The sequence below is a fragment of the Papaver somniferum genome, chromosome 6, assembly GCF_003573695.1.
Source record: "Papaver somniferum cultivar HN1 chromosome 6, ASM357369v1, whole genome shotgun sequence".
Classification (NCBI taxonomy): domain Eukaryota; kingdom Viridiplantae; phylum Streptophyta; class Magnoliopsida; order Ranunculales; family Papaveraceae; genus Papaver; species Papaver somniferum.
In genome coordinates this window covers 125,011,797-125,028,519 of record NC_039363.1, presented here as the reverse complement: position 1 = coordinate 125,028,519, position 16,723 = coordinate 125,011,797, and the positions used below count along the sequence as shown (strand labels likewise).

The 16,723-nt window shown below is 35.8% G+C and overlaps 4 protein-coding genes and 1 pseudogene across 4 annotated transcripts; 4 read left to right on the top strand and 1 right to left on the bottom strand.

Annotated features, from left to right (window-relative positions):
* Positions 1 to 3,860: 3,860 nt before the first annotated feature.
* Positions 3,861 to 4,535, top strand: LOC113291445 (annotated as a pseudogene).
* A 4,093-nt stretch (positions 4,536 to 8,628) lies between these two features.
* On the top strand, positions 8,629 to 9,450 carry LOC113289177. The gene has a single exon (XM_026538371.1). The coding sequence runs from the start codon at positions 8,688 to 8,690 to the stop codon at positions 9,375 to 9,377; it is 690 nt and encodes a 229-aa protein (XP_026394156.1). The 5' UTR covers positions 8,629 to 8,687; the 3' UTR covers positions 9,378 to 9,450.
* Positions 9,451 to 10,953: 1,503 nt separating this feature from the next.
* LOC113289178 lies at positions 10,954 to 11,838 on the top strand. The gene has a single exon (XM_026538372.1). It carries the CDS (start codon positions 11,002 to 11,004, stop codon positions 11,683 to 11,685), a length of 684 nt encoding a protein of 227 aa, XP_026394157.1. The 5' UTR covers positions 10,954 to 11,001; the 3' UTR covers positions 11,686 to 11,838.
* Positions 11,839 to 12,394: 556 nt separating this feature from the next.
* On the top strand, positions 12,395 to 13,096 carry LOC113291444. The gene has a single exon (XM_026540978.1). It carries the CDS (start codon positions 12,395 to 12,397, stop codon positions 13,094 to 13,096), a length of 702 nt encoding a protein of 233 aa, XP_026396763.1.
* Positions 13,097 to 13,357: 261 nt separating this feature from the next.
* LOC113289176 (methylthioribose kinase 1-like) lies at positions 13,358 to 15,841 on the bottom strand. The gene is made up of 6 exons (XM_026538370.1): positions 15,473 to 15,841; positions 14,979 to 15,288; positions 14,670 to 14,844; positions 14,360 to 14,561; positions 13,963 to 14,174; positions 13,358 to 13,808 (listed from the first exon to the last, which is right to left on the bottom strand). The coding sequence occupies exons 1-6, from the start codon at positions 15,653 to 15,655 to the stop codon at positions 13,637 to 13,639; spliced, it is 1,254 nt and encodes a 417-aa protein (XP_026394155.1). The 5' UTR covers positions 15,656 to 15,841; the 3' UTR covers positions 13,358 to 13,636.
* Between the last annotated feature and the right edge of the window lie 882 nt (positions 15,842 to 16,723).

The window sequence follows — 16,723 nt, the reverse complement described above, 5'->3', positions numbered from 1 at the left end:
CAAGGGTAAGTTGGAACGGTGTGGAATCTATGTTTAAGGAATCATGCTTGCGAAGCAAGCTTCCAAAGGCATAATAGATGTGCATTTGCCTGGTGAGAAGTGAATCTTTAATACCCGGTCACTGTGTTATGAGTAACGCATCAAGAAGAAAATTTTCTGGTCTATCACAATTATCATCCAATATTTTCTTGCCAGTTAAGAATAAAGAAGCTAAAAAATAATGATTTTATATTTTAAAGGAACCCAGAAATATTATTTTTTAAGAGAAAAATAATCATCAACAAAAATTTGCTCCTCTTAGCAAGTTAAAAACAAAGAGTAACAAGTGTAATTTCCATGATATGATTTACATAAGGTTTTATTTTGTTCTAGCCACGTACGTACTTATAATATAAAGTCCCAATCTTATTTTTTGTAGGTTACGAGGGAGAAAAATAAACCCATGAATAAGAATCATCTTATGAACTCCTTGCAATATATTCAAAGTATAATCACGAAGATAACGTATCCCAATTTGTTCTCAAAAGTTTCCTCCTACTTTAGCCAATTATGAATACAAAGAGCAAAGAGCGTAACTTATGAGAGAAATTCATCATTATACGTTCTAATCATAAGTTTAAGATAAAACAAAGAACTGTCACATGAAAATACACAAAAAATAATCAATAAAGATCAAGTATTGCAAGCATCATCATCAAAATAAAATTTAACAAAATAATTTTCAATAATTGAAAAATAATTAGAAGTTGTAATGTGAGAAAATATTAATAAACTACTTCGAAATACTAAGTTTTTCTCCTTAGAAAAATAAGAATAAATCCTTACAAGAAGTTAAGTAGGAAACACAAAAGAAGATTTATTGAAGGAGTTAAATATCAACTTCATTATAATCTTCAAAGTCACTCCATGTGGCACGGATGTTCACCATTCTTTCTCAAGGTCGGAACACTTTGTTGCAATAATGTTTAGTTGAAGTTGTACACCTTTTACCTTATTCTCAATTCTTTGTTGTCGTTTTAGAATTCTATGCAAGCTAGTAGAACCTTGTGAACAAGAACTCGAAGAAGTAATAGAAGAAGAAGAAGTGCTTTTGTATTTTTTGTTGTCAACATTTTGAAACTCAGACCGGACCTGCCGGTCCGACCGCCAAACTCGTGAACAAATCATGAATCTGGGTTGGGTTGACATTGACCGACCCACTAAATCTTCCGAAAGATGGGCTCTAACCACAAAACCGGATGACCTGACTAGTTGGACCACCAAACCTACTGAATGAACCGTCTGGTTTTCAATTGGTTCAACCTTCTACTCAATATAAAGATAAAGTGAAATTTTGTAAAAGGTAAGACTGGAACCAGTGATTTAAAGGTTACAAACTTTAAAGACGACCGATCACTCACTGTTATTGAGAATTAATATTGTATCCAGTACATATACAAAGCTAATAATGATTTAGTTGATTACCTTACCTTTTTCATCATTATATATAAATTTTGCTATCACTGGGATCTAATACTTTCAAGAGATTATATGAACTTCAAATAAGTTCACATGATAAGTAGAATATATTAGTCATTGATTTAAATATTTACTTAATGACCCACTGGTCGAACATGATTGACGTGACCCAGTGACTTTTCTGGTTCATTTCCCGATCTGATTCTCAAAATATTACTTGTTGCTTGTTTCCATCTTGTGAATAATAGATGAATAATAACAAGTTTCGTTACATCATTTATACCAAAACACCTCAAACCTTATATTTAGCCGCTATCTAACTGATACATGTGATATAAAAAAAGAACGCAGATAACTAAATAACTCACTATTAATTTGAATACGGACTCAGCCACTATACCTGCTAAAAATACTAATGGCATACCCCACTAAAGCCCTCAAGAGAGTCATGACACGATAGCTTTTTTTAATTTTTTATTATGAAAACGTTAAATATATTAAAATTAATCAATGTAATACAATAAGTTTACAATTTCATTTTTATCAAATACATTAAAATAATGCCCAACTTTTGAACTTGTTGGTGCAAGTGCGCTGACCTACCTTGAAGTTTTCTGATCCTCGCTTCTTTTGCAACTGAGTCCGCCGCTGCATTGTGATCTCTACTTATATATCTAATATGTGCTTATGGAAGTTTTCTTAGAATGGAGCTTAAAGTCTATTACTATGGAGACACTAGAAAGTAGATTTTCTTATAACCATTTTAAAGCCTTCGGTAGCGCTTTTGCTTCTGCATAAAGGGCTGAAGAAGCCCATTCTGATCCGATGAAATATGCATAAAAGCTTCTTGGTCCACTGAGTACAGAATAAAAGCATATCCTATGGATAAATCTCTTTTTTATACGACGCATCAATGAATATTATCCAATCCGACTTAAAATTGGACCATGAAGGTTTAATAGTCTTTACTTTCTGGATACACCAAGTTGTGACATTTTCCTTGATTTTCGAGGATATAACAAACTTCTTAATTTGGTCAACGAAACTTGTTGGATCTGGATTGATTTTTTTTTTTGAAATTACCTCGCATCTGTTCTTCTTTAATTTTTTTTAGTTTTAGCTCGGTTTTCTCCTTTTTTTTTTCTCTTTGGTTCTTCTTTTGGGATCTTTATTTTCATGTTGTGGTAATTTTATAAAGGTTTGTTGATTTTCCTAATTGGGAGTTGAAGATTCATCAAGTTTTTTTTTTCAAAAATCTTGCTAATATGTTCACTCCAGCAGTTCTGGCTCTTGTTTCAAAGGAGTTTTTAACAACACTCAACCTCCAATAGCGTAAAAGTTCCCAAGCAGGTCCTATGACTCCGATTCCGATTTATTCTGTAACAACAACAAAGACACCAGCACCAAAGTTTTCAAAGACACAGACAACAGCTACCACAAAGACATATAAGATACCAGCAACTATTAGTTTTATAAGACCGAGTCAGATGAAGACCCAAACCGATCCAGACCGATTTCGTTACCTGAAAACCGAGTTAAGCTATACCAGTTACCTTTGTTACTGTTATTACAAAATCATTGATAATGGGTTGGATCAATGGATTCTTCTACACCTATTACTGTGATTTTGAAAAAAAAACCTTTGAGAAATGGTTGGATTCACGGATCCTAACAGTTCTATTGATTATAGATTCGTTATTTGGGTTGGAAGTGTTACTTTTTATCCAACCAAGACCATTTAAACTAGTTTTGTTACCGTTGAATCATGTTGGAATGGTAGGAAATCTTTCTTAGAATGGGCCTTGTAGTTTTGTTGTTAAGTATCTTGATGTCTTATGTTGTCTGTTTGAAATCTATGTAACTGTTGTTAACTTAAGAGTCAGTCTTGTAATGGAACCCGACCTAAAATCGAGTATTGTAATCAGTATCTTTGAGGCTTGCCTCTTTTATGAAAAAAAAGCATAGAGGTGCCTGTCTAAAATCATTATAGATTCAAATAGTTTTTTCGTTTATGGAGACCTGTTTTCTTGTGATTAATTTTTTTGATTCCATTTTGCTCTTTAAATAAATCCGGATTAAAAATCGAAATCCGAAAGCTGAACGCCGTGCAAATGAGGTTGCCCGTCCAAAAGTGGTAGATTGATGTAATAGACCGTCACAAGTGGTTCACCTTATCCCTCTACTTTATTTAATGCAGCAGTTCACAGGTTTGAGTGGTCAAAGATTCCGGTCAATGGATATTAAACAACAATTTGCTCATCCATAGTATACAAGACTCATACCATGCCATGGCCTTCTCTTTTAATCCAATACAAGAAGTCTATAAATAAGGAACAACATTGTGTAACCTTCCGTAGAAAACCCAACGGATTCCAACACCAAAAAAGAGAGGCTTAAGTAAAATGGCTCGTCATTATCTAATTTCCATAATATCTTCTCTGCTAATAGCCTTATTAGTAACCTTAGAAGGAACTTATGCAGTTACTTATGAAGTTAAAGACAGGGATGGTGGACCCCGTCTCAGAAGCCAAAGCGATGTCAAATATAGCAAAAGTATCCTACAAAAAGCCTCAGAATTTAACTGGAGAGTCTTCAAACAATCCCCTTCCCAGAGGAAAAATGTGAACACTCTTAAATTGTTTGTGGAGAACATGGACGGCGTTTCATACGCCAGCAACGGTGAGATACATGTAAGTGCTAACTACTTGTCTGGTTACAACGGGGACGTAAAAAGAGAGTTCACTGGTGTTATTTACCATGAGGCTACAAACATTTTGCAATGGAACGGAAACGGCAATGCTCCAGGAGGTTTGATAGAAGGGATCCCTGATTATGTTAGGTTGAAGTCTAAGTATGCACCGTCTCATTGGGTTAGAACTGGTGGTGGTGATAGATGGGACTAGGGTTACGAAGTGACCGCGAGGTTCTTGGAGTATTGTAATAGTCTTAGAAGTGGGTTTGTTGCAGACCTTAACAGAAAGATGAAGAATGGCTACAACGATAGATTCTTTGTCGATCTGTTGGGAGAAAACGTTGATCAGTTGTGGAGGGATTATAAGAAAAGGTATTGCAACTGATAATCAGTTTATTACATAATTCCATATTAATGGATGAAAAATAATTTGAGACCGTAATATGTAAGAATATATCTACGATCAATAAATGAAATAATAGTATTATAAATAAAACAAGAATTCTATAAATTATTATTTTTTGTATGTTTTCTTCAAATTCGTAACCATATTAGCACAGTGGATATTTGGGGTAGAATACAGGCGGATTTTGTAAGGCGGAACTTCACAGATATTATACAGGCCTTTTCACTTCTTCGCATTCAGTCATGTTGCGTTTTGATAATCTTAATTTTCCGCAAATTGACCAGGCTCAGAATACTTGGTTAGAGAGAACCTTTGATGAAGAGGAGGTGCATAATGTGATTAAGATGTTTGGTTCTAATAAAGCCACAGGCCCGGATGGATATACAATGGAGTTTTACAAGATTTGTTGGCATATTCCGAAAGAGGATGTGATGCTTGCTTTATAGGAATTTTATGTGAAGGAGTTGTAGATTGGAGGTTAAATGTTTCTTTTCTTAAGCTCATTCCAAAGAGGATGATTCTTTTACGGCCAAGGACTTCATACCAATTAGTTTGATTCGTAGTTTTTACAAAATTGTGTCTAAGGTACTGGCAGAATGATTAAAGATTGTTATGCCAAAGCTAGTTTCACACTCCCAAGGAGCGTTTCTCAAGGAGAAGCGGATTTTGGATGGTATTCTAACTGCGAATGAGTGTACCGATAGTAGATTGAAGCAGAAGAAGCCTGGTATTTTATGTAAAGTAGATATGGAGAAAACGTTCGACATGTGAATTGGAATTCTTTATTTATGATTCTCAAAAACATGATTTTGGTGTAGATGGGTGAAGTGGTTATTCTGGTGTGGAACTTCTACGCAATTATTTATTCTTGTTAATTGTGTTGCTTCGGATAGAATCAATCCATCAAAAGGTATTCGACAAGGAGATCCTTTGTCTCCTTTTCTTTTTATTTTGGTGGTGGAGATTTTAGCTAAGTTGTTGGATGAGGTTTTTCAAGAAGGAAGGTTGTGAGGTTTTTAAGTTAAAGAGGGAGGAACTGTGGTCTCCCATCTTCAATTCGCTGATGATAGTATAATCTTTCTAAATGCTTCTAAGGAGGAGGTGAGAATATTTCTTGTTGTACTGGTTATTTTTGAGGTCTTTACATGGTTAAAGCTCAATCTGGAGAAGAGTTCAATTACAAGTATTGGAGCTGATAGGTAGTAGAGGACTTATCTTTGGAGCTTGGATGTAAAACTGCAGCTCTGCCTATTATCTACTTGGGCTTGCCAATTGGTGCTACTCACATGAATATTGCAATTTGGGATGTGGTGATTGATAGAATGCAGAAGAGACTTGCAGTTTGAAGGATAAATACCTTAACAAGGCTAGTAGGTTGGCTCTAATCAAATTTTCTCTTCAAAGTCTCCCCACTTATTATCTTTCTCTTTTCCACTTGCCTGTGTCAGTGGAGAAAAAGTTGAATACTATTATGAGGAAATTCTTATGGGATGTGACTGATGATGTCAATAAGATGAGTTTGGTTTCATGGAGTAGGATAAATAAACCAAAACAATATGGAGGTCTAGGTGTGAGGAATTTGAGATTAGTTAATAAATATTTGATGGCTAAATGGTTATGGAGGTACACGAAAGAGAAGCTAGCTTGGTGGAGATTGATTATGGATGAAAAGAGTAATACTGACTCAAAATTTCTAGTGCCAGCAGAGGAGAAGTGTATTATTTGAAGGAGCATGTGGCAGATGATTTTAAAAAGCAAAGAAGATTTGCAGGAGTGTGTAGAGATTAAAGTTAGAGGTGGGAATGAGACACGATTTTGGCATGATTGATGGTTTCATAAAACCAGTTTTAAGAGTAAGTTTCCAAGATTATTTAGGATAAGCTTACAGAAGCATTGTACTATGGCAGAAGTAATGGGGAATGGTTGGACATTATCTTTTAGCAGGGTTTTTAATCCGGTGGAAGAATTGATTTGTTAGAACTAAAAGATGATTTAAATTCAGTAGTTCTACAGGAGGGTGAAGAGGATTACTTGGAAGGGGATTTTTCTTCAAAAAAGCTTTTTGAGCTGTTAAATAGAGAAGATGTTGAATGGGAGTTTACAGAACTGTTGGAGATTAAGGACATTCCACCGAAGGTCTCATTCTTGTTTTGAGATGGTCTTCATAATTCCATTCCTATAAGAATAATGCTAGAGCATAGGGGAGTACAGATTGCCAGCAACATTTGTGTGTCCTGTAACAGGGAGCCAGAAACTCAAATTCACCTTTTTATGCATTGTTCGGGAATCACAGACATTTGAAGTTATTTTATTAATGCATGCAAGGTGATTTGGGTGATGCCGTTATCGCTTACTTCTCTACTGCAAATCTGGAACACTTTCAGGTTTAATGGAGTAAGGAAGGAGTTGTGGAAACTTATTCCTTTTGCAGTTGTTTGGGTGGTTTGGCTAGAGAGGAAAGATAGAACGAATGGGAGTAGACATACAATAAAAACTCTATAAATTAATGGTGTTGGGACCACCAGAATTTATTAATTAAACAAGACATTAATTAACCGATAAATTAATAATTATTAATTTATATATTGATTAATATATTATTAACTTATAGAGAAATTTATTATCCAAAAATTATTTTCTAAGTACTGCAGAATATTAAATTCTTCAAAGCACGTTTCAGTCTTCCATTTTGCTTAATTGTAAACTTTGATCAATAAATAACACAAGTTTTGAAAATTCAGATTAATAGTTAGACGGTGAAATCACTCAAGACGTGCAAAATTTGACCGAGGAGCTGGGTTATCTTAATTCAATGAATATCAAGATGTAGAGAATATTCGGGAGAAAATGAAGTTGTGCAACTGTTGACTAATAAAGGAATAATTGAGAGCGTTATGGGAACTGATAAATATGGGAAAGAAGATGATGAAAGTTCTACAATGGACCCCTCTTCATGAAATAAAGATTTTAAAGCGGAAATCACATCAAATAATTTGTTGCTGAACTATGAGAAAACAACACAAAAACTTCTTACGATGATAAAAAAATTTAGAGATGAAATTTAATGTGATATTGATATTAACAAAAAAATAATTCATAAGTCATTAATGTATTGAATATATATAATGAATTATTAATTTATATTTCATATGGGGCCTATATAGATAATCAAAAATGTATTATTTTATAATTTTAACGAATTATTAATTTGATACGTTATCCCCTATTTGGAACCGGCTAAAAATATTATTTAAGAGAGTTTATTAAATAATCGAGTATTAATTAGTGGAGTTTCTACTGTAAGTCAGATGAGGAGATTAAGATGAGTATTAAACAGACTCTGCATTTGTGGACTGCTAAGTTAAAGTCTTTTGATTCATATTATGTGAATCAAGTCTTAACTCAATGGGAGACAGTTATATCGGCGTAGAGTTTTTTTGTTTTCTTGGATTTTTGTTGCAGCTGGTCTTTATAAGCTAGCTTTGTACATACGGTAAAATTTCTTTTCTTTTTCAATATATCCTTTTAATTCTAAAAAATAAAAATAAAAATAAATGGATATTTGGGGCTTACCCACAGTCATTTTAATCCACAGTCAAAGGATGTGCAAAGGATGTTGTGGGAGCACTGATGCAAGTGGCCGGCCAATCATTTCAATCCACAGTCATTTCAAATTTGAGCTTACCCTAGAATATAGCCTATGAGCTTGTGACTATGCAAATTGCCAAGGATTTAGTGGGTGTCGGTGCAATGGTGAAAGTGTCATTGTAATAACATTTAAATTGTATGGACCAGTCCTCAACTGCACATTGAAACCTATGTGAAGTTAATTCAAGGCTTTAGGCACCAATATGAGGCATCCATAGCACCCAATAACTTATCTTCTTCAACATGCATATGCCGACTGTCCTCTCATAGTTGGAGTGGCTGAAGGAATCAATGCAATTACCAATTGGGACAGTACGTCGAAGACTCCACGAACACACTAGTACTTTTTTGAAAGTTTACGTGGAGTATCTAATTAAAAGATAAGATCAAATTCAAAAACTCTTTTCTATAAATAGATAGGAATCTCAACAATCTTCCACTACCAAAAACACACTCTTCAAACTCCTAGCAAACCCAAGAGATATGGCGCATTACAAGATGCACTTGTTTCTAGCTTGTCTGGTAATACTTGCCTCGGTTACTTTGCAAGTAACTCAAGCAGCAGTCCAATATGAAGTAACTAACAATGCAACCGGAACCCCAGGAGGTGACCGGTTCACTAGGGAGATAGGTGTCGACTACAGCAAACAAACTTTAGCATCAGCTTCATCGTTCATTTGGAGAATATTTGGACAAACCACTGAAGCAGACAGAAAAAATGTACAAAGTATTAAAATGTTTGTGAGACCGATAAGCCCTGTTGCTTATGCTACTAGCACTAATGAGATTCATGTGAATTCGGATTATATTGCTCGTTATTCAGGTGATGTCAAAACGGAGATCACCGGGGTACTATACCATGAAGCCACTCACATATGGCAATGGAGCGTAAATGCAAACGGAGGTTTGATTGAAGGGATTGCGGATTTTGTTAGGTTGAAAGCTAACTATGCACCATCACATTGGGTGAAACCGGGTGCGGGTAACAGATGGGATCAGGGTTATGATGTTACGGCTCGTTTCTTGGACTACTGTAACAGTCTTAGGAGTGGGTTTGTTGCAGATTTGAATAAGAAGATGAGGACTGGTTATAGTGATAACTACTTCTTTGAATTGCTCGGGAAAACTGTTGATCAACTTTGGAGTGATTATAAAGCAAAGTACCCCCAATAATTGTCGATTAAATATGATGTACAAGTGCAACTGCCAGTACTAATATTGAAAGAAATAAAAGTATATTCCTTTATGTGTTTTCCTTTTTTTTTTTTTTGAAGCATATTTATGTGTTTTCCTTGTGTCTGCTGTTAACCTTTTTAAATTTTGTTCATGCCTGCAATCAATACATAACAACTAATATTTCTCTAACTAGATATAAAATTCAAGGTGGATTAACTTGTTACAAAATTGTAGACAAGATACGAACATCCTCATCATATCAAGAAGCGCCCACTGTCCCGTGGGTGTTAAGAGTCAAGACTCCATTAAGTGAAATGGCCAGAACAGTTAGTGGTCCAGACTTGATAACGAGATTTTTGTCCTAGGTTGTTTAGGCCTGTCCTGTTTTAACTATTAGCGCAAGTCGTGATGCAGTGCAGGATAATCCGGCAGAAGTGGTGTAGGTTAAGGAATACTGTTTAAGTTGGTGTACGCGCTTATCTTTCTCAAAACCTGGATAGAATATTGCATATTCATTTGTATTATACCGCATCAGTCAACTAACAATAAAATATTCAATTTCAACAAATTATGTTCAGTTTCGCAAATCCAAATAGATTACGACAATAACCAAACAAACAATGAGACTCGGATGGTAAGAATGGCAGCTCTGTATATTCTAGAATTTGAACACCGAATGGAATTTTATCTGCGCCTATAACGGCTAACACCATATTTATAAATAATCCACCACGTAGATTATCCACAAAATTGGTTAAAATGACCAAAACCAATAATTCATGGGTGAAAAGAACACTTAGATTTTGATACTGTTTAAATGGACAAAAATGTAAAAATAACTAGGATGTAAACAGTTTTATCTTGTCAATTTTTAAATACATTTTCTTATTTTATAATTTACACAGGATGTATCCAGTTTCATCCTCGCTATATTTTAAGTTTAAGGATGGATGAATCCAGTTTCATCCTTGCTGAATTTTTTTTGTCAATTTCACCCATACTAATTTTTACTCGTCCATTTGAACCATGTTTTAAAAATATTTGGACAAATAACCCATTTTCCGTAGATTATCTTCACCAAAGATAAAAGTACAAAATGTTAAATACGAAATGCGCTTGCAAACGCCGTGCAAATGAGGATGGACAAAACTATTTTTGCTATTCTTGTTATTATCTCACTAATAGAAACGGCTTTCTGTGGAAGAACTCGAATAACTAGTTAAATTCGATTTTAAATTTTAACTCTTTTTTTCCATCGATTATGTTAATCCTGTTTTCACAGGTTGATCAGGAGTATAAACGTTATAAACTTGGTATGTTTTCTATCGTTTATCTTCTTGCCGTCTTGTCTCGGACATTCATATGCCAGCTACCTTCTCGTTGTTGGAAGGAGTCAATGCACAAACTAAACACGCTAATAATTTTCAAAGTCTTTCCTATCAAAAAAATATATTCGAAGTCTTTACATGCTTTGTGACCAGATCAAAGTCTATGTGGAGTAAAAGATACGTATCATTTTAGGAAATTGTTTCTATAAATAGATGGAGTTAGAACAATCTTTTAACACAACCAAACAAAGCAAGAGAAAAACATTCTTCAACTCCTAGCAAATTCAACAGATATGGCTCACAACAAGTTGCACCTGGTACTATCCTATATGGTAACACTTGCCGTAGTTACTTTACAAGTAACTCGAGCAGTCCAGTACGAGGTAACTAACAGTGTACCCGGAACGGCCGGAGGCAACCGTTTTGACAATGAAATTGGTGTTGACTACAGCAAACAAACATTAGAATCAGCTACAACATTCATTTGGAGAATCTTTGGACAATCCACTGAAGCAGACAGGAAATCTATACAAACCATAAAAATGTTTGTGAGGCCGGTAAACCCTGTTGCATATGCTAGCGGCAATGAGATTCATGTGAATTCGGATTATATTGCTCGTTATCCAGGTGATGTCAAGAGAGAAATCACCGGGGTACTATACCATGAAGCCACTCACATATGGCAATGGAGTGTTAATGCAAACGGAGGTTTGATTGAAGGGATTGCTGATTTCGTTAGGCTAAAAGCCAACTACGCACCATCTCATTGGGTGAAACCAGGTGCTGGTGACAGATGGGATCAGGGTTATGATGTGACGGCCCATTTCTTGGACTACTGTAACAGTCTTAGTAATGGGTTTGTTGCAGAACTGAATAAGAAGATGAGGACTAATTATAGCGACAATTTTTTCTTTGAATTGCTTGGGAAAACAGTTGACCAACTCTGGAGTGATTACAAGGCAAAGTACGCCCAGTAAATCAGTAACTATGTACTACTTTAAAAGGACTGGTGCATTGCAGTAGTAGCTGCAGTATGAAATAAAAGTGGGAACTAAAGCATCATATTGCTGTTCTGTTATTTGAGCTGAATAATTTTATTGAAATGAAATCTTCCAATTCCTTTATTCTTATTCTTGTGTCCATGGTTAAATCCTATCCACCTTCTGCCATCCTCGTCACATCACGAACCTGTGGCATGTGCAAAGAGTCATCTACTGATAATGATCCAGATACTGCTAAGTTTGGATTAAGTCAAGTACCTGAAACTGTTAGCTACAGTCCAGACTTGATAACGTTTTCTTTGTCTAGGCTTAGAGTAACCTCACGCCAAAACCAACTTTTCAACTCACTAAAAATACAAAACAAAAGAAATAAATTCCATCAGAAAAACATAAACTTTTCAGTTCCTGGATTTTGGTTTTTACCCGGTTTGGGGTTCAGGTCCTGGTCATGTGGCGTATGCGTGAGCACCCATGGCTAAAAAACTTGGTAGTTCCTTGTGGGCAAGGTTTTCTGTTCATACATGCAAAAAGTATGTGCATATGTGGCTATTGTCGTCTACTGAAAATGATTCCACCAAAATGAAAGAGAGGAAGAAAATCCTATATATACTGCGAGCAGTACCCACAGACTCATGCTTATAACTCCCTTGAAATTCAAAAATAAAGCAGCAAACATTGGCTAAACATGGCCTATCAAAATCTGATATACATGTTTCTATCTTCTCTAGTATTAATCTCAGTTACAAGCACGGAGAAAACTTGTGCACTGGAATTTGTTGTGAGCAACGAAACGGTAGGAACACCAGGTGGAACAAAGTTTGATACAGAAGTTGGTGCTGAATACTGTCGTCAGACACTTGAAAAGGCTACGAATTTCATTTGGCAAATCTTTGGCCAATCCAATGAAGCCGATAGGAAAAACGTTCAGAGTATTAGCATGTCAGTGAAACCGTTTGATGGTGTGGCATCCCACACTGGTGACGAGATTCAAGTGAGTGCAGATTACATCAGTAGTTTCTCTTTCGGAGATATAAAAACTGAGATCACTGGAATAATCTACCATGAACTTACGCATGTCTGGCAGTGGGATGGGACTCCAGGACCACGAGCACCACAGGACTTACTCGAAGGAATTGCTGACCATGTTAGGTTGAAGGCAAACCTTCCAGGACCCTACTGGGCAAAACGTGGTAGTGGTAATCGTTGGGGTGAACGGTCTGACATAACTGCATACTTTCTTGATCACTGCGACAGTCTTAAAAGTGGTTTTGTAGGGGAACTCAATAAAAAGATGAAAACTGGTTATAACGAAAGCTACTTTAACGAATTACTGGGGAAATCCGCCACTGAACTATTTGCAGACTACAAGGCTAAGTTTCATTCTTGATCCTTTAAATCTACCCGTTCTGTAGGTATGTTTGCTGATTAATATGTAACCCAGTTTCTGCTGAGGATGGCGATTCCTTAGCTTCTACGATCCAATTAAGTATGAAATGATGAAAATAAAACAGGGATATCTTTAACCTCTCTTACATGTAATAGCATTAGGAGATTTATATATTGGAAATAAAATGATTAAAATTTGGCGAAAATCAAAAGTTATAAAATTAAATTTCAAATGAAGAAGAAAACTGGAGCCGCATTTAAGGAATCCATTTGCAGAAATAATCACTGTAACCAATTATTCATTAAAAAGGAAAACCACTACAGTGAAGGAAGAGCTCGAGCTTTTGAACTGTAGGAGCGTTACAAAAGAAGAAAGATATTACAGAAGCTAAAACACAGAAAAAACAAAATCAATAACTTGAGAAGGATCCCAAATGAATGGGTAATCCCAGCTGAAGATCCAAGTGACAAAGGGTGAACTAATCATCGATGAGAATATAGTTGCCTTCACGTTCAATGCAATGTCTACTGTAATGAAATATCATGAAGGAACTTTCTTAATGGCCAAAACAACTTCACTAATACTCTGGAATCCACGCCTTTTCTTTAAAAGCTTCTTTGCAAAGTCAAGAGCTCGACGCTCACAGCCTGCCCGTACGCTAGCATCTTGAATTGATTCAAAATCCTCCACGTGTGCAACACCCACGATTCTCCTGCAAAGTGCAGAACATGATATAGGAGAGCAGTTACTATTGGGGCTAAGAATGTGATCCAACGGGGAAGGGTTTTCAATATTCACGATTAGATTAAGGAGATATAACAGCAATCTAAAAACTGACAAGACACCCAACTGCATTGTGTTGTTACCTTATCATTTTGGCAGCACCAAATCCAAGACTATCGTGAAACAAAGCTTTCATGTATTTTTCCTGAGCACGAGAGAAGACCGTATCTTTATATATAGCTGAAAGATATGCCTCACCTAACCCATCCTTGTTTTCAACCCAAAGTGACGTGAACTTCTTTTCAAAAAGTATCCAAGTGTCTTCTATCGTCTTCAAGATCCACAGTTTATATGCCTACAAAAAGTTTTCACTCTTTAGACATATTTCACACCATCAAACACGATGCTTTTACGGATGAAGCTACAAAAAGTCCAACGTAAAAATAGAACCTGACGGTTTACAAGTTCGAAGCTAAAGTCCTGACAAGCCATAGTTACAGACTAAGCACAACATATATGATCAGCTATCAGGATGGATACCTTGCGATCATTGGCCGCATCAGCATGTCCATCTTGTGAAAAGTAAGCCAAAATCAAGTTTCCAAGGAAGGCTCCAATGTCAAATCCCATTGGTCCATAAACTGCAAATTCCGGATCTATAACCTGAGTGGAATCATGAGTCGCCATGACAGAACCAGTGTGGAGATCTCCATGTATTAAGGCTTGTGCTTGTTCACAGAACCTGCAGTCCATGATTTAAATATCCAATATATCATAAGAAGATGTCTTGTTAGATAGCAGAATTCTAACAAACTATGAAAAGAAACAGGATGAAGATATAGAATAGTACTTCGCTTTCAGCTCAGCAACTTCAAGCTTCAATTCATCATCCTCCCGCACAGCGAGAGCATCATTATCGAGATAAGGAGAAGTACAGCGGTTGTATTCAGACTCTTTGTAAGGGTCGGAGAAAACAACTTGCTCAGTGAGCCTACACAACTCCAAATTTCCACAGTATTTAGCCACTGCAACAAACAAACAAACAAACACATCAACTAGAGATGATAATCCGCATCACCAGTGTTGTAGAGTAGAATAAATTTACAATCCATAAACCAAAAAAACCACATAGACAATTTAATTAAGCACCATAATTTACCTTCTTGTCTGTGCACCGTAGTAGTATTGTACAAAAGGGATGTATGGAATAGAGTTCTTGACATATATTCTGCCATATCCTCAGCAAGCAGTGGATACTCAATTCCAGCAATCAACCCTTTCCGCAAAATGATATGGGGAGGCGCCAAATAACGCATACCAATCAAGGACATAGCACGATCAAAATGATAAACCTCTGGAACATGTTTAGGGCACCAACGACCATGCTCTTGTAAAGTTATAGCCTCGAAATAAGCCCTCTCTTTTGACATTGGCCATGATTCTCCTATGCAACGAATATATGGAAGTGCCTGCTCACTCAAATACAGTTTCAACACTTAGAAGTAGATTAAAATTTTCAATCTCTTTAAAATTTCTTCCACACTCTATACTCAAAATCCCATTTCAAAATTGAGTGAACTAGGGCAAATTTTTGTTCTGTAAATTCCTAATCAAATTAAGAAATGAAAATCAACAAATGAATTCAGAACATACCTGTTTGATTACTAGTGAACCAGAAGAAGTAGTAACGATATACACAAAATTGAGATTTCCATCACCAACTTCTTTGATTTGTAAATTCTCAAGGTTTCCAAGTTGGGAACAAAGAGATGGTGTAGCTTTTATGTATTCCACTAAAGTGTTTCCATTTAAAGCCCTAAACCCTTCTGCTGCCATTTGAGAGTGTGATGAAGAAACTGGGAGAATTGGAAACCCGATTGAGAAACAAAACCAGGGTTTAGAGAAGAAGATTAATCAAGACTGTTAGATCAGAACAGCATGTTTAACGTTGGACTTTTAACTTTTCAGAAAATGTTTGGATATGGTAAAGTAATAAAAACACAGAATCTTTTGAGAACACTATTAATCAGGACTGACGGGCAGGCAACTGGTAAGACTTATATACATTGAATCTGGTCCTTTTTAAGTCAGAGTAGAGGTCAACGTGAGGGTCAAGATATTATAAGGCGGCAGGGAAATGTGAGCATTAGAAGCTCATTAAGAAAATTTTAACGACATACTTACAGATATGATGTGTTCCCGTCGCACTTGAATTAGAAAATGTATCTACGTCACAAAGAAAACACACAATGTGTCAACATAATACTCACTGTTTGGTAACCATTAGGTACATCCATGACTATATGATAAGTCATGGTCTCATTTCGTTCGTAATCTGTTATGTAACAAGATGATATATTAAACATTATATACAGTAGACTATAATCACTATCTTTCTATAAAACAATCGATGAGAAAAGAGTAATGTTTATGGAAAGAAAAAAATATCGAAAAGAGAAGGTTATATTACCAAACAGAAGAGAGAAGCTCGCAATGGCAAATGCATTACCAATTCCCTGTAAGGCAAGATTTACATCCAAGTGCTTAGAGAGTTTCAAAATCAGAGCACCACAAATAATTGTTCGCTTGATCAAAATGAGGACCTCCTGAACTCCCTTTTGTCTTGAGCCGAATTATTGAAAGCAAATGCTAGTATTAGAACTAGCGAAGTTAACCAATTAAAAACAAAATCATAAGTGGAGAAGATGAAACAGAAATGGTGTACGATAAGGTTTGGTAGGTAACTCATGCATTTTGTTCCCCCTTCATCTTTGCTGGGTAATAGTGACCGAACTAGGATATATTTCCTCCGTCCTAATTTACTTGTCAAAATAGGATTTTGCAAAAACTTGAAACAAATTTAAATTACTTCCACATGCATCATCAATCTTTCAAATCACTTGT